General features: G+C 45.2%; 1 protein-coding gene across 2 annotated transcripts in view; it reads right to left on the bottom strand.

The window, feature by feature from the left end:
- Positions 1-26,966, bottom strand: part of CAMK2A (calcium/calmodulin dependent protein kinase II alpha) — a 119,207-nt gene that overhangs the window by 53,754 nt on the left and 38,487 nt on the right. For both annotated transcript variants that reach the window (XM_088663162.1, XM_088663163.1), the window contains exon 3: positions 9,710-9,769. In XM_088663162.1, the coding sequence (XP_088519288.1) occupies positions 9,710-9,769 (60 nt within the window). The remainder of the gene's footprint in view (positions 1-9,709; positions 9,770-26,966) is intronic.

Raw genomic sequence — 26,966 nt, forward strand, 5'->3', positions numbered from 1 at the left:
CTAAAAATGACCAAATGGGATGTTCTAAGCACATCAGGGCGAGCTGAGACAGCATACACATATCTGCACACAAGACATGGAGGTGCCTGGTATTATACATGTATAGTTTTTCAGGTAAGGAAGTTGAAAAAGAGCTGTCATGGCTTTGATTTATTGACTAGTGAGTTGCTTGTTTTAAAAACAGGAGGGTTTACGGACAGATCTTACCTGGGCAGGCCCTATTCACACGTGCAGCAATTACCGGTATGTGCTTGTAAATGAGGACTACATGGGCAGAGCCACCAGCACTAATTATATCCACCCAATTTACAACATAAAGTGGCATCCTTTGTAGAACCCAGACTTTGTTCCACCAGGTGGCTTTGATTCCTGACCTCTCTCTAATTCTAGGCTATCTATTCCACCCATTCAGCCCTGCAGAACTTCTTCCCCAAAATTTCTCCGTCTCTTGATAATGCCTTACCTGCTCACTCTGATGATAACCTCACTCCTGATTGCACTTATTAAAATCCAGCCCTCCATCCAAAGACATGAATGTTTCTATATATGTGTCCATGGAAGGGGAGCAAGCAGCTCTCACACTGTTACTTAATTGCCACCCAAGATCTCCTTTGGTTCACCTGGCCAAGTCTACCATCTTAGTCAGGGGTCAGCAAACTTTTTCAGCAGGGGGCCTTCTTCCCTCAGACTTTGGGGGGGACGACTATATTTTGGAAAAAAATATGAACAAATTCCTATGCCCCACAAATAACCCAGAGATGCATTTTAAATAAAAGGACACATTCTACTCATGTAAAAACATGCTGATTCCCGGACCATCCACGGGCCGGATTGAGAAGGCGATTGGGCCGCATCCCCCCCCCCCCGGGCCTTAGTTTGGGGACCCCTGATCTTAGTCATTCTCTTAATTGTATCCTCTCTAATCTCTCTGTCTGATTTCTCTCTCCAGTATTTGGGCAAGGAGAAAAGTGATAGCTAGGATAAAGCACTGCTGGGATAAAGTGAGGGAGGGTTGGATCCTTTATTTAAAATGTCTCCTAAGGCAGCTTATAAAAAACGATGAACCAGTTGATCACCATAAAACACCAGGCAATGGCACAGTGTCCTCTAATAGATCCTAGAAGGCCAAGCCAAAGGCCAGCTTACAAGGTACCAGTGGCATGTGGTGAAATTTTTCTTAGAGGCGCCAGCTTGTGAGGACGGTGGATGGGGGGGGTGTTGCAAGCATGAGCATTGCGCTTCCCTCCCTAAGCCAGGCAAAAGCTTCCCAGGCTTTGGGAAGGAGGTGCCAGGTCTCTGACACGATACTGGGGCCCTCCTGCTTCCTTCCCAAAGCCAGGTGGGTTTAGGGAAGGTGTTGGGAGGGCTCTTGGACCCATCAGAGCATCACACCTCCTTCCCTAAACTGGGCAGGAGCTTCCTGGGCTTTGGGAAGGAGGCACCAGGGGAACATTTAGGGCACTAGCCTAGTCCCCCTAGTCCACTGATTGCATGCCACTGAGTCCGACCATGATTGTTCGGGGGGGGGGGGTTCCCAGCAACAGAATGGACATAACCTGCCTGCCTTTTTCTTTGCTCTTTGTTCCTTGTTTTGTTTTCTCATCCTGCCTGTAAATAAAATGTTTCTCAAGGAACAACCTGTGTGTTCTTTGCCTTGTCTGAACCCTAAAAGAACCTCTGCTCTTGGCAGAACATTCACACAGCAGGTTCCATGTTTGATCCCTGAAATCTCCAGGTTGGGCTGTATACATAGGAAGCTGCCTTGTATGGAGTCAGACAATTGGTCTACCTACACAGGCAGTGGCTTTCCTGTGTTTCAGGCAGGAGACCTTCCCAGCCCTCCCTGGAGATGCTGCAGTCCAGAACAGACAGCTGAATGATTGCATGAGCCATGGAGGCTTTGTTTCAGAAAGTGCAGACTTATGGGGATTTAATACTGCATAGCCTCTGTTAAGGCCCTGGGATCATGAGACTCCTTGAAGAGCTGTTCCAGTCAATAGAGTCGTTCTGGGGAAGAAAAACAAGGACTCTTTGCTTCTTGCTCTGCTCAGCCAGAACCTCCCACTCATTCCATCAGGAAGGGGCCAAATTGCTCGCCTGCTTTCAGCTCTCCATCTTTCTAGAAGTCACAACATAAATGCAGTTGCATAAAAGGCATGCCTCTTTTATGAATAGCAAGCAACTGAATTATTCAATGAGCATGAAAAGGTTTGAATAGATGGATTGGAAAAGGCACACCAGACCTTCACTGTTATAATTAGAGGCAGAGCAGAATGACTCCTTAACACGCAACACCGCCGAAGCATAAAGGAGACCACTTTAGAGCGATGCCTTTTGACTCTAGAACTGACCACTTGAATTAAAGCAGAGCCGCTTTAAAGTGGGGTGGTGGCAGTGAGGGATGCTAGGGGACCCATTCATCAATGACTACAGTAGATATTCAACCATAAATCCAAAACTAAGCTTAACTATACCAGTAGGTGCAGGTGATGCTATACAAAACGCCTCTCTGAGAATCCAGTATCTGAACCAAGGCTACTTTTTTTTCTCCCCTCAGCAACACTGTAAGGAAGATTAGCTAATTATGTGTTGAGTGAAGGAATTCAGCTGCAGGGAGGGAATAAGCCACCATGGTAAAGCTAGTTACAGAGCTAGAGGCAACAGGCCTCCCTTCCACCCAAGACTGCTGCTTACCAACTCACAGCCTTGGGCAAGGAAGCTCTCCAGCATCCCTATAGCAGGGAATTGTGAAAACACATAGGCTACTGGGGTAAGCTTTGCAGGATGCAAGGGATGTTGGGCCACAGTTAGGGGCCTATTTGACACCCTATAAGCCAAAACACTGCCCTGCACTGAACAGGATGCATGAACATTACACAAGCATAAGATAGCAAACTGCCTGATAACATTAATCTATTTTGCTATTACTGTAATCATTTTATGTTTATTTATTTATGTAGTTTGAGAGGGAAAAATCCCTTCATAAAGTACTCCTCTTTTTATTATGTTTCAGAAGGGATAGAGTCAAGGTGATCGCCTTCCTCACAATTTTAAATAAAGTGAAGACTCAACACAGAGGACATGCCTCGTAAACTAGGGTCAACCCAGCCCCAGAAGCCAGGGGTTCAGCCCTTTGCACATGGCTCTGTCTCTGTGCCACCACAGATATCACTCTGCTCCTCCTGGCAGCATCAATTCTCCTCTTTAATTCCAGCCTGCAGCATTTTGGTTCATTTTAGATCATCAGTAGATAATTACCCTGTTTGTGCTGCTTTCATTGGGAACTGTACTCCTGAGTTTCCAGGCAGCAGTGAACAGTGGGGGTGTGAGGGGAGGAGAGGAGAGAATGGCTTTCTGGGTATAAATAGCTACCAGATTGGTCTTGTTCAGTTATCTTGCTCTGTTAACACAATCCTGTCTGTTCCCACAGAGAAGCACTGCCACGCAGGGGGCAGAGTTGCCAGATGACCAGAGGGAACCATGGCAAGGTCTGTTCTTGTGCCTTTAACAGCAGCTTTGAAAATCAGCAAGTGTAGCTTTTTCAATATGGAGATGAAATGTAGGTGGCAGCCCTTATTTCATATTATAGATAGATAGATGATAGATAGATAGATAGATAGATAGATAGATAGATAGATATAGAGGTATATGAAAATCAAGCTGCTGTTCAAAAGCAGCGTTACAGCAGCTCGGCTCGTTGAAAAGCTGGCAACCCTAATAGGGTATCAGATGGCCAAGTGAAAAGATTAGAGTTAATGATATACACCATACAGTTAAAGCGCCCGCACACGCACCCCCCCCCCAAGAATCCTAAGAACTGTAGTTTACCCATTACAGAGCTACAATTCCCAGCACCCTTAACAACTATAATTCCCAGGATTTTGGGGGTGTGGGGGTGTGTGCTTTAAATATGTTCTGAATGTATATGCAGCCTGTGACATTTGCATAAAAACGGGAAATGCAGAAGTAGCTTTCTTCCAGCCCTGCAGAACCAGCAGCATCCCTCTTCTAACATAAAATATTAAAGGCGCAAGGGGATGACACAGGAGTCCTGTCACTTTCTTTTGCATCTGAGCACCCTAACAAAAGGGAAAGCTAATGCTGTGTGCAACAAAACAGATACAAAAATGAAAAACTGTGGTATTCAAAGCAGGCCCACTGAAATTAATGGCTCCATCTTTGCCACGTCCATTAACTTCTATGGGTCTACTCTGAGTAAAAATGAAGAGGAATGACCTACAAAAGGGCAATTTGGTATCTAATGATGTTGAACACTCACTCTAATTAATCTTGGTTTTCATTTGTAGGGTGTGCAGGTGTGTGTGAATGTTTTATGGCTGCAGAGAAAATGCACACAATAAGAGCTATGTAAAGCAACTGAATGAGTCTGCACAGTGTCATTCTCAATTGTCTTCAGAGGCATAAACTGCCTGTTCCTCTTCAGTGTGGGATTAACTCAAATGCCAGAGATGTGAATTCAGATGTCAGCAATGTTAACTATTCCATCCCTTTGAGAAAATAGGAAAGCCATGGCTGCAGCACTCCACAATTTATTGCAAGCTCGATTTTGTTCTGGTGTGCAGCGATTCACACAGATGAAGTGCATTTTGGAGTTGAAGAAAAGAAGGGAAAGTACCAACACTTTTTCTCCAGCCCAGTCATCTCCTACCTTAGGGTTGTTTTGTAGGGATGGGGGGAATTTTGATTCAGTTTGCATTTAAAGGGAAAGCTACTTAATTCACACCTTCCAAAACAAGTGAGAGCTAAAACACAGTCATCCTCTGAAATTTGCACTTCTCCAAATGTTGCAGTGTAGTTCTCCAATCAATGTTTATGCAACAATATGAATACTATTGGGGAGGGGAAACATGCATTAAAATTAATATATTGGTGAAAATAACATTAAAATGCCTTGTATTAGGGGGAAACGCTTGCAAAATATGTACATTAATCAACACTGCATAAAAATGTTTTTTGTTAAGAGAAATTTACACTAGACTACTGATGGATTCTAATGGGGATTTTTTTATTATAAAAATCACAAATTGCAGAAATGTAGAGAGAACTGAATGTGAGATTGGAAAAATGAAAATCTGGGAGAACCAAAATTGACAGATCTTGGTCTATCTTTGGTTGCTTCCTATATCACAGATGTTGCAGCTGATGGTGTATACAGCACATTGGAGTACAACTGGCATCATAACCTGGATGTAAGGATATGATTCTTCTGTGTGCATTGCTTCCATGACACCCATGCAAACCACATACAAAGACATTGGGTAGTTTGGGAGACAGAGGCAAGGTGATCAAAGACAAACATCATCAGATGCTGAAACCAAAGCACTCGGGTAGATGGGGAAACCTGTGGCCCTCTAGATATTATTGGACTTCCAATAGCCCCAGCCACCATGGCCACAGGCAGGGATGATGGGAGTTGTAGTCCAGCAACATGTGGAGGGCTACAGATTCCCTACCCTTGCATTAGGGTGACCCATTCCACCAGTTTTTGGTGAACACCTTAGGGTTGCTTGTTATTTACACACACACACAAACACACACACACACATCCACACACATCCACTAAAGAATATATTGTATTATGCATATAATGGTTTGAGTTCTAAAACTTTTGGCAAAAATACTGACCACCTGACCACAGAATAAAAGATCAGATGTCGCTTTTCTTCCTATCTCTACATCTCTGTTTTAACAGCCTTGCACTCAGAAATGTATACATTTCTGTATACTGAGTTGCTGGGCAAATGAACAGCAGCATTGCTGGTAAAATAGGAGATGACCTTAAAAAACAAACCACCTGGTAGCACAATGTGTATTGAGCAAACCAAAATAGCCTGGCAGAGATCTGAACTCGGTGCCAGATGGAGCCACGGCATTATTGTCAATGCTGTTTATTTTTAACTAATTTTATTGTATTGCTGAGATTTTTTAATGGTTGTTTTTAATTGCTGCTACCTAGCCTGAGGCTTTTTATAAGCATGTGGTGACATATGCACTGAATAAATAGACAAATTACATTTCTTTTCCATTAGAATGAGTTTTTCCACACTGGCGTCTACATTCAATTTAGACAGTATTGGTCTAGTCTTGTTAGGGGGTTACATTATGCTAATAATAATAAAGGTAAAGGGACCCCTGACCATTAGGTCCAGTCACGGACGACTCTGGGGTTGCGGCGCTCATCTCCCGTTATTGGCCGAGGGAGCTGGTGTACAGCTTCTGGGTCATGCGGCCAGCATGACAAAGCTGCTTCTGGCAAACCAGAGCAGCACACAGAAACGCCGTTTACCTTCCCGCCGGAGTGGTACCTATTTATCTACTTGCACTTTGACGTGCTTTTGAACTGCTAGGTTGGCAGGAGCAGGGACTGAGCAACGGGAGCTCACCCCATAGTAGGGATTCGAACCACCAACCTTCTGATCGGCAAGGCCTAGGTTCTGTGGTTTAACCAACAGCGCCACCCACTTTATTATATATTAATAATAATAATAATAATAAAATCTTCAAAAAGAAAAGAAAATTGGGAGTAAAAGAGAAAAGAATCATTTCCTTTGCCGTCCCAGCACCTGATTCTTACCCCGCATGCATCCCAAACTCCATTGTCTTCTTCTTACGTGGATTTTTATTTTTTAGCTCTAAAGAAGCATCCATTCAGTTGGGGCAAGGGAAAAAGGGAGGGGGAAAGAGGAAGGGCCTCTGTTGTCATAGTAACAGCTTGGTCCAGCTCAGTCAGTGGTTTTGCCTGATGTAAAAGAGACCTGACGCTGCTGTGCAGCCATTTGTCCAAGACAGATTGAACCTGACAGGCTCTTTATGATCTGAAACATTTATAAAGCAGGGGCCATGTGTGTGAGCATGTGTGTGTGTGTGTGTGTGTGTGTGTGTAGAGAGAGAGAAGGATGGGTGAGATGGAAATCAAAGCAGTGGCAACAGACTACTGTTACAGACAGAAAGAGGGCAAGAGGACCAGCCAAGGATGTTCAGCACATTCCACCCAAACATATTTTGCACTCAAGCTTCTGGATAAAGGATGGATCCTGCAAACGACTGTGGTTTATAAACCAAAAATTGTGCTTTGAGGCTGTGTTAAGATTCTGTGGTTTTTATCAGCTTATTTGTAGATCTGGCGGTTTCAACTATTATTGTAAGCCACCCAGAATACTTTTTGTTATTGGGCAGCCTAAAATTGTAAGAAGTCAGTTTGTCAGTGAATAAAAGTGATCTGAAAAGTAAAGATGGAAAGCCTTGGTGCACACGGTACATAGGGTTGCCAACTTTTTAAAACTAGCCCTTGTTCTATGCACTTGATCAGTAGACATTGGCAAGTGCTAATGCTTCCTTGCCATGAAAGCTTCAAAAGCTGATTGTTGCTTATCAAGCAGCTGTTAAAGAGGAGCCAGTCGCACAAATCAAAATCATTGAGTGGGAAATATGGGGCAAGGTGATCCTGAAAATAAACTGGAGGGAATGGCTCATTTCAGTTATACTAATGCACAGATTATGGGAAACAAGCAAGGTGAATTTGAGCTCCTAATAAAGGATAGTATTACTGAAACCTGGTGGGAGGTGAACCTGAAGCATTTCCTTCTATAAAAAAAGTAAGTAACTGGAAAAGCTTCCCCTATTATGTCAGCCACCTGGAGGAGAAAGTATTTTTTAAAGTGGATGCTTTTAGAAGCAACTGGAAGTGAATATGCACACCTCCATTTGTGGACTACAACCAGCATTCTTTTTTATTCTCATTGGATGTTAGGATGTACAGTAGTCCAGGGTTGAAGAATCGGACTACTATGCAGTCCAAAGCATATGTCTCAGAAGACAGTCTCACTGGGAATTATTCACAAGCAGTGCACATAGAATATTCAAAGGTGAGACTTACAGCTTGTGCCTCACTTGCTTTCATCCCCAGCTCCTAACTGACTGGGAGCAAGTTATGCTTTCAAGGGCAGACCAACATCATCACCCTTGTGAAAGAGCCAGGTAAATCAGCATGATAAAGAGGTCCCATTCCTTCACCCCAAATCTTCATTGTGCTAACATCCATCTTATAAGTTAATTCTGGTCTATGTGTGCATTATCATCCTACAGCACCAAAGCTTTCTGCTAAGTGTGTTTAGCTTTTACGCAGCGTACAAAAGCCCGGCAGGTTCTCTGCAGCTGATACTGCTGATTTGACTAATAGCCATCATATAATGGAAAGGTCTGTTAGCAGGCCCGTCTTAGCCATAGAGGCTAGTGGCACGGGGAACGACGCCGGGCGCTGGAGGGCGCCAGGGAAGAGGTCCGGGGGCTCCGACCAGCCCCACGCAAGAGGAGGGCTGGCGGGGAGAGAGAGAAGGAATAAGGCCAAATTCACTTGGCGGGAGCAGGGCCAGGAGGACAAGCACGCGGCCGCCGAAGCCACACAGGTGAGGGAAGCGCACGAGCTGCCTGTTGAGGCAGCGGCAATAGCAGCAGCAGCTGCAGCAGACTCGTGCCGGCGATGTGCATGAGGGAGGGAAGGGTGAGCTCCCGTCGGCACCATGGCAGCAGCACCGGAATAAAACGCGGTGTCGGCAGCGTCTCCCTCCCTCCCTCCTCTCTCGCTAACTCTTCTCCCGCCGCCTCAGCGCGAGCATGCGAGGAGCAGCCCCTCGCGGCGGCCAGGAGGAGGAGAGGGTGGCAGCGGCAGCAGCAGCAGCAGCTCCTTGAGGCACCTCGGGCGGAGGGGAGTCCTCCTGCCTCGCCGCCGGAATGTCGGCACAGTCTGCTCAACAGCGTCTTCTCCTGCTCGTCCTCGCCAGCGCCCAGCGCCTCGCCCTCCTTTCCGCCAAAGAACCTCTCCAAGCTGCTGCTGCCACCTCCTCCTCCTCCTCCCCATCCCAACTGCCATCTTCCAGCCCCCGCGGCGGTGGCGGCTTCTATCTTCGTTTCCCTCCCTCCCCAACGGTGCCCTCTGCCCCAGGCTAAATTTTGGGAAGGGAGGGGGCGCCGGAGGGACCTTTGCGCTATGGCGCTGGATGTGGTTAAGACGGGCCTGTCTGTTAGCTGGGCCCGAATGCTCCCATTAGGTAGGTAGCTACTGTCAAGGCAGGAACAACTCCAGCTCTAGGAGCACAGGAACATGACAGAGCAAATCAGCATCATGGCTTTAGCTTTTTGAGGCTAATTCTCCCACCCTCTCTTCTAGCCTGCTTCTTTCATATGACACATATCCATCCAATTACTGTATATTCCGGCATATAAGACGACTGGGTGTATAAGACAACCCCCAACTTTCCCAGTTAAAATATAGAGTTTGGGATATACTCACCGTATTAATAAGACGACCCGGTGTATAAGACGACCCCCAACTTTTGAGAAGATTTTCCTGGGGTTTTGTGGGGGGTGGGGTTCTAGACCCAGCTGCACTGCGCTGGTACTACAGACAGGCAAGTCTGTTTACAGAGGAGGGGCTCACCAAATGACACTTTGCACAGGGACCCCTCAAACCTAGAGTGAGCCTTCCCCACAGGTCTAGTTATCATCTTTCAGGACGGTACCACATCAGACTGAAAAGGGGGGTTCACATGATGGAATGCTGTTCCATACCAAAAGTAAAATACAGGTGACCCTCAACTTTCAATTTTCATGGAACAAACACTGGAGTTGAGGCATTCCCATCAGATGAATGGACTCATTATCCCAAAGAGAGGTGAGGATTCTTCCCTACCTATATTAGGATGCTTCAGGAGACGGCAGATCCGAGCCTCTCGTTCCAGCTTCTGATGATCTGTAGGGAAAGACACCAACAAATCAGTGTGTCTGAAAGAGCAGCATGCATGCTATCCTCAACTGATCATAGGCTAGTCATTAGCTCTCCATATTATTCCCCTGAGATTTATTAGCATGCAAATCCAGGCAGCAATAAGAACTTGGGATAATTTAACAAAAGTTATCTAAATATTCAGCAATAGAATTGTTGAGGTAAACTTTTCCAGCCTCTGTCAGAATTGTCAGCCTTTAACATCCTTAAAAGTAAAGGTAAAGGTACCGCTGACCGTTAGGTCAAGTCGCGGGGTTGCGTGCTCATCTCGCTCTATATGCCGAGGAAGCCAGTGTTTGTCCGCAGCTTCTGGGTCATGTGGCGAACCAGAGCAGCGCACAGAAACACCGTTTACCTTCCCGTCGGAGCGCTACCTATTTATCTACTTGCACTTGACATGCTTTCGAACTGCTAAGTGGGCAGGAGCTGGGACGGAACAACAGGAGCTCACCCCGTCACAGGGATTCGAACTGCCGACCTTCTGATCAGCAAGCCCAAAAGCACTTCTATGACCAACTTGGAAATGATTATTCTGTATGAAAATAAAATTACTTGCTTGAACTCTAGGAAAAACTGATATAGGAATTATTTCTTGGCAATATCCACAAGTACCTTGAAACTAAGCTAGAGCTGACAATCTCCTGTGTTACGTTCCACTTTTAAAAATTAATGCTAATTTATAATACGCTTCTGCTTGTGCCACTTCCCCAAGGGACAAGAAGTTCCAGGGACAGTGTCATAGTGCTTACTTCCTTTCAATGAGATTTTTGTAATATATGTTTATCTGCAACACACACAAAAAAATCAAGTAAGCAGTCAGGACAATGAGAATTGATAGTCATCAAAAAAAACAAATTATCCTCTGATTCTGCAGGTAGCTGTAACCTCTGGCACCTCATAGAATTGTAGAGCTGGAAGGGACTCACAGAGTCACCTAGTCCAACCCCCTACAAAGCAGAAATCACAACCTCAACGGTAAAAGGTAAACAACCTCAAAGGCACGTCTACTGGCTACTTTCAACTCATTCAGGACCAAGCCACACAAAAACCTGGAGCTATTTTGCATTACAGCAGGCAGGGATGGCATCAATAGGCAATAGCAACAAGATTTTTAACAAAGGTGGGTGAGTGAGTGGAAATACCCACTGCACAACTTCATTTGCAGATAGTGGGAGTGGGGAAACCTTTTCTTTTGGCATTTAAATTTAAAAACAAGAGTCTCTTGGCAAAGACTGGTTTTACAAATGTGAGTTCTTCCCTAGCAAGCCCACTGACTGCTGGTTGAATATAGCGTCCTACAAACAAACAGCCTAAATGTCTAGCTCGGTTTTGTTCTGATGTAGCAGCATAAACAGCCGTGTGCCTCTTTATGTCCCCACCTTCCATTTTCCTTGCTCACCTTCCTAGCACAAAGCACCACTTGTCCCATTTCTCTCAGCCTCTTTCTTGAGATAAACACACACAATTAGGTTTGTGTTGAAGTAAGATGTGAGGAATCCAGCAGTGTGAACTTTCTGCTGCCTGTTCCCCATTGTGTTGCAAATGTGCCTCGGAGCTTGGGGACAACAGTCTCACACTCTGCCAGAGGTGCCAAACATCAAAAGCTTAACAAGCTCCAGCAGACCATGAATGGCTATGTATGTGCGAGCACAGCACTGATCTTTCATTGCTGTTTTCTTTTTGCCTGCCTATCCCAACGGGCATATGGCAATAAGAAAAGCAAGCTTAATTCTTCCTTGGTCTTCTTTTGCCTCTGAATTGTCAGATTCCCTCCCCACAGAGGGGCATCCAGCATATCTGTTGTATACATTCCCCTGTACTCTGAAGACACACACAGGCCTCTGGCCTCTGACAATTCAAATATTTTTGTAGGATGGACCTCTTCTGTTTTTGTTTAACCTACACTGCGCTGCTTTTGTTTGGAATTACTTCCTTTGTTTTAAATAATACATACCCTCCAACATTTCTCTGATGAAAATAGGGATGTCCTATATTATTCCATCATCACCCTCATTTTATTATTTATACTCCACCCATCTGACTGGGTTGCCCCAGCCTCTTTGGCCTGCTTTCAACGTATATAAAAACATACTAGAATTTAAACAGTAAAAAAACTTCTCTATACAGGGCTGCCTTCAGGTGTATTCTAATCAGTGTTCGAAATTCCCATTCAGCAACTTCTCTTTCCAGTTTCATTGCTGAATTGGAACTCATTACCAAGCTTAAAACCATGGAGCCACCTGGGATGAACAAAGACATAGGATTCTTATCTCATTATGTATGATCAAGCTTTCTTTAGCGCCTCAGCCCTTGCTTTTCCCCCGCAGGACCAATTGCAGCCATCAGCAGTCGTTAACAGCCATCAACAGGTTTACCACTCCTATCAGCCCATCACCCATTCCCACCCACCCCCACCACCCTCTGTGTATATATATATATATATATATATATATATATATATATATATGGGTCTGACTCTTCTGTTTCAAGTGCATCTGAAGAAGTGTGCATGCACACGAATGCTCATACCAAAATAAAAACTTAGTTGGTCTTTAAGGTGCTACTGAAGGAATTTTATTTATTTATTTTGCTTCGACTCAGACCAACACGGCTACCTACCTGTAACTATCATCAACCAAGCAACTGAAACCACCAAGGCGGCCATTATCAGGCCCCTAGGGCCCTGCCAGGCTGCTAGGCCCCCACTAGGCCTGGGGGGGAGACGGCGAGCACCCGGATCGCAGGTCGCAGCACGGCCTTTGTTTTATGTAGGCCCCTGCCAGGTCCCCACTAGGCCCGGGGGGGGGGGACTCACAGCAATGCACTTGGGGGCACGGCAAGGGGCACTGCAAGGGGTTTTTACTTTAAAATTTAGCACCACTACCCCCCCCAAACCCCCACCAAATAACCACAAGACAAAAATAAATACCATCCTTCAAAACGTCATGAGATACGCCGGTCACGGAGAGGGGGGGGGACAAACAGGATAGATCATGGATCGGGACATGTGGGGGCAGACACAGGGATTAGCCACAACAACGGGCCACACCCACAAACCCCACCTCCGCCACGAGATCTTGTAAAACAGGGGGACTCTGAGGCTCAGGGGGATCTGAAGGGGGCCTATTACCCTCCATTTCACATCCGCAGAGGTGTTGAAGACCAAACCAACTGAAAACATGTAGGTAGCTGTGTTGGTCTGACGTAGTCGAAACAAAATAAAAAAAATTCCTTCCAGCAGCACCTTAGAGACCAACTAAGTTGGTCTTTAAGGTGCTGCTGGAAGGATTATTTTTATTTTGTTTCAACTGAAAACAGGCCTTTTACAGCAACAAGGCCCAACATTGCCAAGTGGAGGTAGGGGCCTGCCGGGGGGGGATGGGGGACCGAATAGGGAGCAGGGATACATAATGGGTCAGAACAGGGTGGGAGGGAGACACAGGGATGAAACCTGCCCTCTCCACAGTATCTCACCTCAACTCAGGGGGACTCTGAGGCTCAGGGTGATATGAAGGGGGGCTATTACCCTCCATTTCACAGACTAACACACAGCAACGTGTGCAGGGCCAGCTAGTGACTATATAAAGCTGCTTTATACTGCAGAAAACCCAATTGATGGTTGTCCTGGTTCAGTAGTAAAACAGCAGGTTTTCCCAGGGAAAGTGGCAGGACGACGACGACAACAACAACAACAACAACAACAACAGCCTCTTGGACCTATGACTTGAAATCACGGGACAAATGGGAGTATGGATGGGCCCAAAGTTTCAATAGGGGGTGAGGTCTAAGGGGTTGAGCCAAAGGCTTGTTCTGAATCAAGAAAGAAGAGAGGTATCACAGTTGTTCTGCAGGACATTCCCTGCATAAGAGGAGCAGAGCAGAACTGAACAAGTTTGGATGATAGACATCCTTTAATTGGAGGCGCTGAGGCTTGAACCTTGAACTTTTATGGATGCAGACCATGAGCCCTACCACAAAGCTGTGGCTTTTACCGACAAGGCTCACCCTCTGCAGCTGCATAAGTAGGAAGGTGCTGTGAAAATGAAAAACAGCAGGATTATAAATGTGGGTCTTCACACAGAATTGGCTTCGATCCTCTCCCTGGCACTGGAAATGATACTCCTAATTTGATTAAAGATTATATATCAGCCATGGGATCTCAGCACCAGCGTGAACCTTGCATTCTCAACAAAAAAGTGTTAAAAGAGTTGCACACAGATTCTCAGATATCTTTGACACTCTTGAGCCTTGTTAGTTGAACTAGCAATGGTTGTTTTCTAGAACATTGAAATATAGAATCTTGTATTTGTTTCTCTCCATTTTATAGTGTAGTGCTTTGTGCCCATCTCTCTACATTTTATTGGCTTCTTAGTACATAGAATGAATTTCCTGGGAGCAGAATGCTCCCCTTGCTAGCATTTATGAAAGTGTTTTATTGCACTAGGCACCAGCAACTGAAGCAAGTGTTTCATCATCATTATTGAAACACAGCACAGCTCAGCCATTGCATTTAGCGGCTATTGAGAATGAAGCAGACCTTTTGCACTGGCCTCCCTGGCCACAGAGGGATTCCTGGACGCTGTAGCTTCTGGTATTTTGAATGCAAGAACGATTCCGCAGGCTAATGTCACTGAGTCTGACAGGCAGCTCTTCCTAATACAAAGCTAACATTTCCCCTAATTCGGCTCCACTGCATTTCTACTCATGCACCTGCCATGTAAAGCTTTGAATAATCCTTTTCAATCCTTGGCGTTTACATCTAGAGACTCATCATTGCGGCATTTTCTTGCTAAGCTATGCAGACATAGACACAGCTCTTAATCTTTCCCACCTAAATCACCTCCTCCTCATTGAATTCATTGTTGTCCCCGCTTACAATTCCCTCCCATTGCTTTGTCTCTGGTGCTTGCAGTGAGTGCGGGTGTGTGTGTGTGCAAGAAACAAAGGAGGCAAACCAACAAAAATGAACCAACAACAACAGTTTTCTTCTTCTCATGGGCACACTACACCTCTTCTTCTAATCTGTTTTCTGGGGGGGGGAAACACTGGCTCTTTAAGTTTTCAATATGTCCATACCATTGGTGCCACTAGCTGGCAAAGACTGCAGAGCCATCAATGGTCTAAGCCATTATAAGCCAGTCTTGTTCTCTCTGCTACAGTTCTGGCTGCAATTCCATCAGCGGCAGCCAATTATGTGGAACAAGACGAGGAAATGTGGAACAAGACGAGGAAATGCACATCGAAATGTCGGGTTAACTGGACTAGACGTTGCAGAGGGAAGTGGGGAGCTCCACACAGGCTTCCCATTTCCAGCAAGAGCTCCTTGTTCCTTGCAAAAGGAAATAATCTTGACTTCATTGGGATTTAAGCAGTTGAGGTGTCACCACCATTCTCTACATACTTATGTCAGAGGAGGTACCATGAGTTGAGTAAACATGCATATGACTATGCTGTATGCGTAGGAGTGCAGCCTCAATCTAGGAGGGTAATAAACCTTTAATTCTATGATAAACTGGTTGAGGAGGCGCAGTGTCTATTTCTGCATACTTAATGGTACTGATTCAGTACTGAATCTGTACCGAAGATGCAACCGTACCAATTTGGCAGGTCAAATGATATCTACCTTGGATTCCCTCCTCCCACACACATCTAATGATCTTGCTGATGCACAGCTCAATATTTTATTTGATCAGTGTACAACAGCCCAAGGATGGAACACCGTGCCCTCCCCACCTAGCTCCCCTACTTGGCCTTCGGTACTCTTCACAATCCACACACCCCGATCCTGGCTACCAAGGGCCCTGCTCTGCATTCTCCTTAAATGCTTTTTCCTGGCTGGAATGCCTAATCTTAAACTGGGATCATTCATCTTGTTTGCCTTGATGGAGGATAAAAGATGTGTGTGCTGGGTAGTGGATGAGCGTATGTAGAAACATCTGGCTTTTAGTGTTTCGAGGCAATAGAGCGCCACCTGTTACTCCACCCATTTTTTGCCTCTGGTCCTTCCCACCACTGGCACGAAGTCCTTGGAAGGTTGCCCCATGATGAAATGCCATGCCTGAGACTGAAAGGACCCATGCATGTAGCACTGGATCAACCTTGTAAATAAGTCCATTCAATCCTGCAGAAATTCCTACTAACCTGCTTAGTGCTGTCAAACAAAGGAATGCAGAAGGGCTCCTGCCCGCCCCCCTGCAATTGAGTGTGGAGAAGAGGGGCTTTCCCCTCCTTTGGCAACCCACTTATTTTTTATGCAGGGCACAGAGTTGAGGCTGGGCTCTCCACTCATCTTCTGCCGACCCTCCATGCAATTCCTTGTTGCCAGCAGTGAGTGCTTAAATACAAGGTCACATTCGATGCACATTTGTAGTGCTTTTCTATAAAAAAATGAATAATCCCTAAGTGGTACATAACTAGATATTAAGAGTAGGTCCCTAAAATTCTCGTGGGTTCTGTCAGCTGCCAAGGAGGGAATCAGCTTGCTTATACCACTCACAGTGTCCTGAGGAGTACACCTCTCACCTAGCGTAGGAACCAATGTTCCTCTTTTGGCTGACAAAACGTCGCAAAGAATGGTTGAGCAGCACGAGAGAAGGCTTTCTTCCCTGTGACGTCTGTCCATGTATTTCCAATTGCGTCAGAGTTATTGGCATGCGCCAACCATATCCTTCTCAAGGAACGAAGGAAAAATAGGAAGCAGACTTATACTGAGCGGAAGCACCAGTCGGTCCAGCTCACAACTGTCTACACCAGGGGTGGCCAACTTTCAAGAGACTGCGATCTACTCACAGAGTTAAAAACTGGGAGTGATCTACCCCCTTTTAGAGGGGTTCAGGTCAAAGTTGTTGCGCTTTTTTTAGGAAGGAGGAAGGCCCATGTTGTGGGGAGGGGGGTTCATGTAAAAGTTGTTGAGCTTCTTTAGGGAAGAGGAAAGCAACATTGTACTTTTTTTTAGGAATGAAAGCCCTGTTTTTGGTGGTTCGGGTCATTTTAGGGGTGCAGGGCAAAGATGCTGAGCTTTTTTAGGGGAGCCAAAGTTTTTTAGCTTCTTTGGAGGGTGCCACTGATCTACCGGTGATCTACCACAGACGTCCAGTGATCTACCGGTAGATCACGATCTACCTGTTGGACATGCCTGGTCTACACTAATAGGGGAGGCTCCTGCCATGGCTGCATACCGTCCAGCTTTTCTGGAGCCAAAACCGGGACACACAACTTCTGGGATGAGCTCCCAGGTGAGTCACATGACGTGTGCCACACTTTTTTTGGCGTGAGATCTCACACGGTGCCCAAAAATGAATGTTTTTGGGCGCCACACAAGAACACAGCCTGGAAATGTAATTTTGGAAGGAAGTCAAGTGCTTTAAATGTTTTGTGTGGTTGTATTCAGCTTAAACTCTGCCCAAGGCCTGGTCTGAAAGCATGGCAGTTGCTAGTCCTATCTGGAAATGCCAGGAACTGATTGTGTTCATATTTCCTGTTCGGGCATATAATGCCTGAATAGGCTTATCTTGGGGTAAACCCAATGTTGTATACTTGGCTCAGGTTTACATGTAGTTTTTAGGTGGCTATAGGCACCTGATAACTCTCTCAGCTACCCCACCTACAATGTGCAAATAACAATGTGAGATACTACCCAGAGCTGTCATAAAGGAGATATGGGAAGCCTTTGGCCCACTAATTTTGGCTGAACTATAACTCCCATCAGTCCCAGCAAGCATGACAAATGGCTATGGATGATGGGACCTGTGGTTCAGCAACAGTTGGCAGGCCAACCATTTCCCATGCCAATTATAAATGTGTGAATTGCTTTGAATCCTTTAAAATGCTTATTATTTCTAGAGGGGGCTGTTTCTTTGAGCCCCCTGACCAAGTGGCACGGTAGAACAATATGTTTTGTTCTGCTGTTGCCATGTTATTTCCAACAAGTTGGATGGCTGTTTGCTGTACAGTATTTAACTCCAGTTGCCATCCTGTGTGGGTTTGCTGCAAACTCCACTTGTTCTATTGTGAAAGAAGAAAGTATCCTCCTTCAGTTTCTGAGGAGAACCAACAGGATATAATGATCACTGTGTGAACAGAATGTGTGGGGATACTCAGATATAGCAAAGCAGTAAGAGGAGACTTTCTTCCTTTTCAGAAAGGACATAGAGTGTGTTTGGTTGTACATGGTAATTTTGCTTCTATTCATGCTTTTAAAAAAGCCCAAGAGGTGCTATGATAGCAAACATATGACATGGCATGAATTTGCATTGGGTCCTGTAGTAGTACTGTACTGTTATGTGAAATCTGTAGTTCTTCCAGAAGGTTTGGAAATTGTCACTCACTTATCAACAGCAGCAAGATTGTCTATGTTTAAATAATAGTAATAGTTGTAGTAATAGTAGTAGTAGATCCACCTTCTGTATCAGAATGTCTGAGAATTGGGACAGTGTTTGGATGGGTTGACAGGGAGATAATGGCATCATTTAGATAACACACCAAACCATGGTTCAGTGTAATGTGAGTGAGCACAGCTCTTTGGGAAGTCCTCCTTCCTTTGCCTTCTTCCTACATGGTGAGGAGGATGGTTTTTAGGCCTTTTCTCTTTGTCTTATTTAACAGTCGCATCCCATTTTGTGTAAGCACAAATCATGGTTTAATACAAACTATTATTAGTTTCAACAAGCCAGCCTAATAATCCATGGTTAGAAATTGGCTTGTCTGGGAACTAATTTGTGTCAAATTTCAACCTTCTGGTTTGGACAATACGGGAAGCCGCCATTAACTAAAACCAAAAGCAAATGCTTCCATTCAATAAAATCAGGGAAAAATGAATTTTGTTTATACTACGAATGTTGGGGATAAAATCCCAGAGCCCATGCAAGTAGGAATGATTCCACAGACCACATCTCACTCCTCCACTTTGACCCTGACTCTCCCTCTGAACAAACCCTCCTGCCTCACTGCCCTCACACTGAGGATGCTATAACTATGTATTTTGCAGAGCTTCCAGAGGGTCACTCCAACTTGGTTTGGTTGGGGTTCGTAGTTAATAAGCCTGGGCATTCTCCTAGTTGGAAACCGTCCTCCAAGGAATCAGTGGTCCCCATCATCCTGCCTGAAGCAGTCACAGGCCAATAAAATTTGCTGGTGGACAAAACACAGCAAGCTCCCTGCCTAAAGTATAAAAGCTGCAAACAGCAGGATGTTACTGCCATTGTAGATAGCTGTGGAGGCGGGAGGTGCAACTGTTCTTTTAACTGTGACTGGCAGGGTAGAAATGTACGGAAACCCTTCTATACAATCGCAAGCTGGAAGGTGAGGCAGTGGAGGGGGGGAATAGCCAGGAGGCTCTACAGGACATCTCTTAAAACACGGGCCTAGTTTCAACTGCAAACAGTTGATTCATGTGTGGCAGATGTCTGGCTAGAAGGGCAATCCAGCTAGATGGGTGGGGTATAAATAATAAAATGGTTATTATTATTACTCAAGAGGGGGCAATGGCATGGCATTCGTGAAAGGCAGCAGAGTGTCCACCCTTCTGTTTAGACTGCCCTTAAACCTTAGGCTGCTAGAAGATTGTCCTACATGGCAAGGAATCAAGAACTCTGCTTCTTCCTTTTGCACCTGCTCTTGGAGGTCTATAGTCTGTTGGACTAGAGCCACTGGCAGGGAACCAGGAGCTCCCATGTTAACATGTGTGAAGGAGAGAAGGTACCCAAAGTGGTCTAATAGATGGAGGGAAAAATGGCTCTGCAAAACTGCAGTCCTGTAAACGTCACACACTTTGGGTTCTGGCATGCGCCGCCTGACAGATTACAGCCAAGTGAAGGCAGCGCTCAGCAAAAAGAAGGTCCCGCACTACCGAACCAGACATACCTTTTCTCTGACATACTGAGTGTGTTACGACTTCTCTGGGCTCACTTTCTGGCTCCTGTGAACAGGTCTATCACTAGGGGGTTTACACTGGTAAGTGGCGTGCAGGATTTATCTCAATGGGGACTTATGGGACACTGAGGTCCAGCACCGAGGGCCTTCTGGCGGTTCCCCCATTGCGAGAAGCCAAGTTGCAGGGAACTAGACAGAGGGCCTTCTCGGTAGTGGCACCCGCCCTGTGGAAGGCCCTCCCATCAGATGTCAAAGAGAAAAACAACTACCAGACTTTTAGAAGACATCTGAAGGTAGCCCTGTTCAGGGAAGCTTTTAATGTTTAATAGATCACTGTGTTTTATTTTTCTGTTGGAAGCCGCCCAGAGTGGCTGGGGAAACCCAGCCAGATGGACGGGGTATAAATAAATTATTATTATTATTATTATTATTATTATTATTATTATTATTATTATTATTATTTCTCTTAAGTGTTTGCTATCAGAACTTTGAGAAGTGAACTCTCTCCCTGGATAAAGTGTGAGTGGGTGAAGATGAGTCTAGCTGAAAAGCTGAGAGCATCTTGGATGCCTCTCTCTGAAGACCTCACTGAGGTGAGGTAGCAGATATGCTGATGGGAGGAGTGCACATGCTGCTAACTTGCATTTTTGCTATACTTGTGTGGCAGTGAAATAAACAAAATGTAACATAACCACAGTAAGTGTTCACAGCTTCCTCCTCCAAAGGAAGCCAACTCTGCCTCTGGAACTTCTCACTGTTTGGGGAAGTAGGGTGTGCAGAACACTTGTGGGGAGGTATTGTTATTGTTCGTTATTATGGAATGCATTTTTGTGTTTTTATACTGGGTGCTATAAAATGTAATAAATAAATGCTTTCATAACCCTATGTGTCCTGTTTCTAACCTTAAGCACCAATACCGTCCTAAGTAGACATTTTAAATCTGAGACAAGCCGGTGCTTAACAAATATGAATTTATTTGTTTTGTTTTTTCTTTTATTGCAAAAATCTATTTATTTGTGACAACCTGTCTCAGAAACATGGACACACACCAGAGGAGGGAAAGTCCCATTGCACTAGCAGCAGTCCTTCCATGAGTGCAATTATTTAGTTGAATACCACCCCCAGTCCACATCTATGTGTACCCAAGGTACATGTGGGAGAGAAGTATATGGGGTCTCTACATCACTGTCTGCAGAATACTTTGAGATCAAAAGCCCCATATAAGGGATCTGGAAAGAGCCAGAACCAGACAGTTATAAACCTTTCCCTTGCTTTTACCCATCTCCTGTCATATGGACTGAAATGCTAAATGAATGTCTCCTTCTTCCTCAAAGCAACTTCTCCTTCTGTTTGTGCTGTTGCAATCTGTCACTATGCAATGAGAGAAAAGAAGGAGCAGCAGTTAGTGTGGAGGAGACACCCAGAACAGATCCAGCTCTTCTTAAAACACTAAAGGTACAAAAGGAAATTAGGAGACACTAAGTTAAATGGAACACAAATTTAAGAAAGGAGGAGGTACAATTACTCTGGAGACTAAAGCTACAATCCTACGCACACTTCCCTAGGAGTAATGGGGTTCAATGGGGCTTACTTCTGAGTAGGCATGTACAGACTAGCAGCACAATCCTCACTTACACAAAAGTAAGTCCCACCTTGTTCAATGGGGCGTATTCCCACTTAAGTGGATATAGGGATGCAGCCTTAGTGATCCACCTAGAATAGATCTGGCCGTCACACTGGGCCCCAGAATCCACACCAGACTGATGCAGAATGGATTATATTTGGTGATAATAATATGTTGTTGTAAGCAATGCCTATAAACACAATGGCATACAAGCATACTGATCAAGGACCTTTGTGTGACTGCTTCTCCCTCTTAATGTTGTTGTTGTGACTATTAATTTTTGTCCTTCACTGGTGTGCACACAAGCAGTTTACAACACATAGGTATAAAGCATGACACAAAAGCCCTCTGAAATTAAAATGGGATGATTTTAAATGGCTAGATTTGAAGCTTTCAGTAAAACCAACATCCAAGACATTTTTCATTTTCTTATTTTGATTCAGAATATGTATGCAGCATCTGGGGAACATTATGAGAAAGGTTACCTGGATAAAATATGACCCTGAAAGCGTGCTCTCAGTAGCAACCTTGGTTTACCTCTGTGTGAAACAGCCCTAAAATATATAGAAAAGCTGTTGGGTGGATACTGAAAACTATTTCCAACATGGTTGCCAGGATACAGAAAGCCATGTGACCAGGTTTTCTGTAGCATCTATCTACTTGAGGAGCAAGTTTAAGCACACAACCCACTATCATGCATCTGTGCTAAGAACTCACATGCAGAGAAGTCGCAAGGAAAGAGATCCGTGGAGGAACTTTCCTTTGCATTCCTTAGCATTCATGTCTACTCAGTCTGGCATCCTCTCCAGGCATTGGTACAGGTTTCAGGGCAGCTTCGTTTATACCTATTCCTATTCAGCTGGAGTTGCACCTACAATGAAACTACAGCAACAACCAGGTATTGGCAAACTTAGTTGTGTTCAATATCCTCAAGGAAAATGCAAAGGAAGCTGTTAGATTCCACCCACCCACCCCTCACAATTTCCAGTGCATAGTCTTTTCTGTCGGTGGCTGTAGCACAGAAGAATTCTTCCTTCCTCATCCTCAGGAAAGAAAGGTACCTGTACGCAGCACAAAAATGTGGTTATTATTAGTCTGGACTCTGGAACCATTCATGCTCATCCTTAACATGCTGCTTTCAGCCTAGATTTATTGTGTAGATTACAGCTCCCATCATCCCTGACCACTGGTCCTGTTAGCTAGGGATGATGGGAGTTGTAGTCCCAAAACAACTGGAGGGCTGAGTTTGCCTATGACAGGTGAGTGTGCTTACTTGGCATGTGTTTGAAACTCTCCCCTTGTGATCTTGATATATGCCTACCTACAATGTCATTGCTGGGACCACCTGCATCTGTTTTCAGGTGGGCAAATACAGAATCAATCTGCTATGAGCTTTTATTTTTGGAATGAATCCAACTTGTCAAGAAGCATTTTCCAAGGGCAAAAAAATGTGCAATACAGCTTGATTGTGTGTGGACTAGGTAGGAAAACCAAGTGCTTAGTCACTCTTCATTCTAGAATGATATTTGTACAAAGCCTGTCTTAATTAAGAGAGATGTGGGGGTAAGCTTAATCTCTAGGGAATATTGTTTGTAAAGTCCAGAGCCATGCTTTTGTGGAGGAGCATCCAGGGAACTCATCACACACCTACTGTTCATGCCTTTTGGGGGGAAGTACTTCTAGGGAATGCATCTATTTCAGTTTCTCTCAGTTTCCCATTTCCAATCTTAAATTACATTTCTGCATCAGTTTTTTATTTTTTAAAAAGCATTATATCCCCATGAGAATTTGTCAGCATTTGTTGTTGATTTCTCCTAATACACACAGTTTTGCAAGTAACTTTCAACATTTTTGTGTTATCTTCACTAATATATTAACTTCCCTCTGATGAAACACATTTTTGTAGGTATTTTTTTGGGTTGGGGAACTGCACTGCAAAATTTGGAAGAATAGCTGCGTTCATCCTACATACTGTATTGGGAAATATGAACCAGATTGAATTTTATCTCACATCCCAAAGTGCTTCCTGCATCTTTTGGGAATCATGACTTTAATACCTCTTCTAATATCTGTTGTGTGCTATAGTAATGCCTTCCTTTTTTCTTTTCACAACATAGACAAGGCACCACTTTTCTGTTCTCTTCTGTTCTCTTCTCTTCTTGCAATTCCACCTAAAGGGTTCAGCAACCTAGCAATTATTCAATCACTCTTCTTTGCAATTGTTCCCATTTAAGTTTCTCTATTTTGACTAAAACCAGAATCTAAATGAGGCCAGAGCTTCTTTGTATAGTGGTATTTAATATATTCTTATTCCCTACTAGAATTGCCACCTTAAGAGTTATAAGGTGGCTTATTTTGCTTTAGAGACTACGTGCAGCATATGGCGAGCTGAAACACCCTCCCTTACAGGTACCTACCCACATCCACCTGCTCAGATAAACACCTGGCACAGTGCTGGCAGTAAACACACTTGCACTTGTGTATAAATACTCCTTCCAGCATTTCTGCAGTGACATACTGTGCCGCAAAGTTGTGCTCACACATATCTATGCAATAGAAAATGCACATCAACATGCATTTCAGTTATGCTCGAGTGTCAGCCAGGCACAAAGAATGGCACCCAGACTTTTTGAAGTACTCACAAATGGAGAATCTTTAGGTGCAAAATGCGCCTGGTGCCCTGCTAATTCCGAACCCTGTTGCCAAGATACTATATTAATTGGGCCTAAGACACATGTATCACACATATACTACAGTCTTTCCTACAGCCAATGTCAGTCTCTAACATCAATTGAGACCAGCTACTTGAATGAACCACGCAGGGACTGTGAACAGGATTTGCCAGTGATGATGTGTTGTAATTCACCCTAAACCCTTCAGATAAGGCAGAAAAGAAATAAAAACAAAGTAACCCTTTCTCCGGAGACTCACCAAATCCCAGCCCAAACATATGAAATCATTGCAAGAGATGCCCACATTCACTGCAAAATATGTTTGAGTTTATCTGCAGTGGGATTGGGGCTCTGGGGAATTTAGACTATTTCTCTTCCATGCTGCCCTAGTCCAATAGCTAATATCTGATGCTTCCCAGTAATGCCTTAATTTAGAGTTCCACATAGGGGCAGCTCATAGACGCATACCAATGTCCAGCACAACCAGAGGCATTGAAAGGTCTCAAGAACTTTTCACATACGCATATTCACAAGTACCTATGGATGATAGTTCCCTCTTACTACCAGTACCTGGCAGCGTTAAGAATTTTAAAAAACAGATTAAAATCTGTGCATTAAAAAAACCCAATCCAAACACAAACTGAAGAAGGAAATGGGAAAGGGAGTTTCTAAGTACAGCATGTCACCATGTCCTTTGGCAGGATCTGCACTGGGGGTGGGAGGCGGGAAGAGGCAGGGGGAATCCCTCTTTATTCAAACAAAAGCTGGTGTCACTGTGAAGCATGGCAGGGCAGCAGGGAACCTTCTGCTTATGAATATGTAAAGCTACTGATTTCTGGGTACTGCACATGTCGCGTGAAACAATGGTCTCCACGTTTGATGGCAAATGAATAATGGAAATATGTGGGGGAGTTTAGTTTTTAAACTAGTCGGCTAAATGAAAAGCCTCCTTTGTTCCTTTGCTCAACACACCCTTTTGACCTGGAAGGAAGGCAAATTCTGCGTTTTCCAACTCTCTCCCATTACTTTAGTTATCTAAAGCAACACACCTAACCACCCGCCTTCCTCCCAGCACATCTCTGTCTATGCAGCAGCCTATTCACCAGGATGCCTGTTGAAGGTCCAGCACCTCAAAAATAATATTCTAGAGCTCCTCAGAAAGGTGCAAAGAAAGAGCAGCCAAAATGATCAAGGAGCTGCAGCAACTCCCAGAATGGTTGCAACATTTTGGGGCTTTTCAGCTTAGGGGGAAAAACTTTTTCTTTAAAAAAAAGAAACCTTATTAATTTTTAAAATAGAGACAAAATACAAACAACGTTCAATATACAGATACAAATGGAGGGGGGAGTAGAATTGATAAAAGGGAAGAAAAGGGAAAATAATACAGGACCCTACATTAATTCATGTGATGCATCTTTTATAATCACAAGCCAAGATGAGAAAAAGATGAGTTGGGGTATAAAATTATGTATATTATGGAGACAGTGGACAGAGCACCTTCACCCCGCCCTCTATTTCCTAATGCTGAAATCCAGGCTCATTCAATGAAGCTGAATGGTGGGAGAATCTTTACATCAATTAGCTAGAATTCAGGGGTCGGCAACGCTTTTTGAGGCTGGTCCAGTCCACTCCCTGGCAGACCTCTCGGTGGGCCAGAGCACGCGTGCCCATGGGTGTGCACACGCTATTTCCGGCGCTCTTCCAACCCGGAAATCGGTCCCTGCGCTGAGAACAAAAGTGGTGGCACAAAGGGGGGAAAAGCACAGAATCCCCACGCTAATCCATGGAACGGCCATGGGCTAGTTGCAGGAAGCTCATGGGCCAGAACCGGCCCATGGGCCTTAGGTTGCCGACCTCTGAGCTAGATAGCTCAGTTAGTTAGATAGTGGTGCTGATATGCTAAGGTTGCAGGTTCGCTCCCCATATGAATCAGCTGCATATTCTTGCACTGCAGGGGGTTGGACTAAATGATCCTCAGGGTCCCTTCCAACTCTGCAATTCACGCAGCACATAGCTTGGATGCACTGCCACAATACATGGCTCTAGCAACCAATTCAGGTGACTTCAGCATGGGTTTAGAAAAATTTGTGGGTGATGGCTGCTAGTCATACTAATTCCAGGATCAGAAGCAGAATGCCTTTGAATACCAGTCACTGGGGAACATGAATGGGAGAACACCATTGCATTCACGTTCTGCTTTTATGGGCTTTCCATAGGCATCTGGTTCAGGGGCAAGTGGCGTGGGGAACCAGGGCGCCAAGTTTGCGCCCAGTTCTGGAGGGCGCCCGCCTGGGAAGAGGCAGAGGCTGGACGTGGCGCCTCCCGGCATCAGCTCACTGCCCTCACCCGCCGCGCCAAAGCAGTGCCGCGCCCAGAGCCTCCGCCTGCCATGGCCACCGAGGCACGGGCACCAGGGAAGAGGCAGAGGCCGAGCGCAGCACGGCACCCTCTCCCGCCATGCTGAAGCAGCACCCTGCCCGGAGCCTCCGACTCTTCCCCACTGGAGGAGCCGCCCTCCAGCCGCTGCCCGCCTCCTCCAGCCCCGCAAAGCTGCCGGCAGCAAAGTTGGGAAAGGGAGGGGCGCGGCGCCGGAGGAGGCTTAAGACGGCCCTGACCAGAGCTAGCCCTGCGTTCACCTGCCGGCCGCTCTGCAAAAGTGCGGGAAAGCGAAGCAACAGGTCTGGCATCTCGCGTAGCGAGGCACAGTTGCTCGAATGAAGTGACACACACACACGCTCGTCCCCAGAGCAGCGTATTGCTCTGGCTTTCTGGCTGGGAAAGGGGGGGCGGGGGGGCGGAGGGATCATTGAACCATGGCGCTGGATAGGCTTAAGACGGCCCTCATCTGGTTGGCCATGGTGGGAAGCAGAATAGTGTACCAGATCAGTCTTCTGGTCTGATTCAGCACAAATGTTCATGCATTCATATATGCAAGTGTCCTGACCACTTGAAAGAGGATATTGCTGAAGAACAGCAGGGTACTGTACATGATCAGTGA

The sequence above is a fragment of the Zootoca vivipara genome, chromosome 2, assembly GCF_965207765.1.
Source record: "Zootoca vivipara chromosome 2, rZooViv2.hap1.1, whole genome shotgun sequence".
NCBI lineage: Eukaryota > Metazoa > Chordata > Lepidosauria > Squamata > Lacertidae > Zootoca > Zootoca vivipara.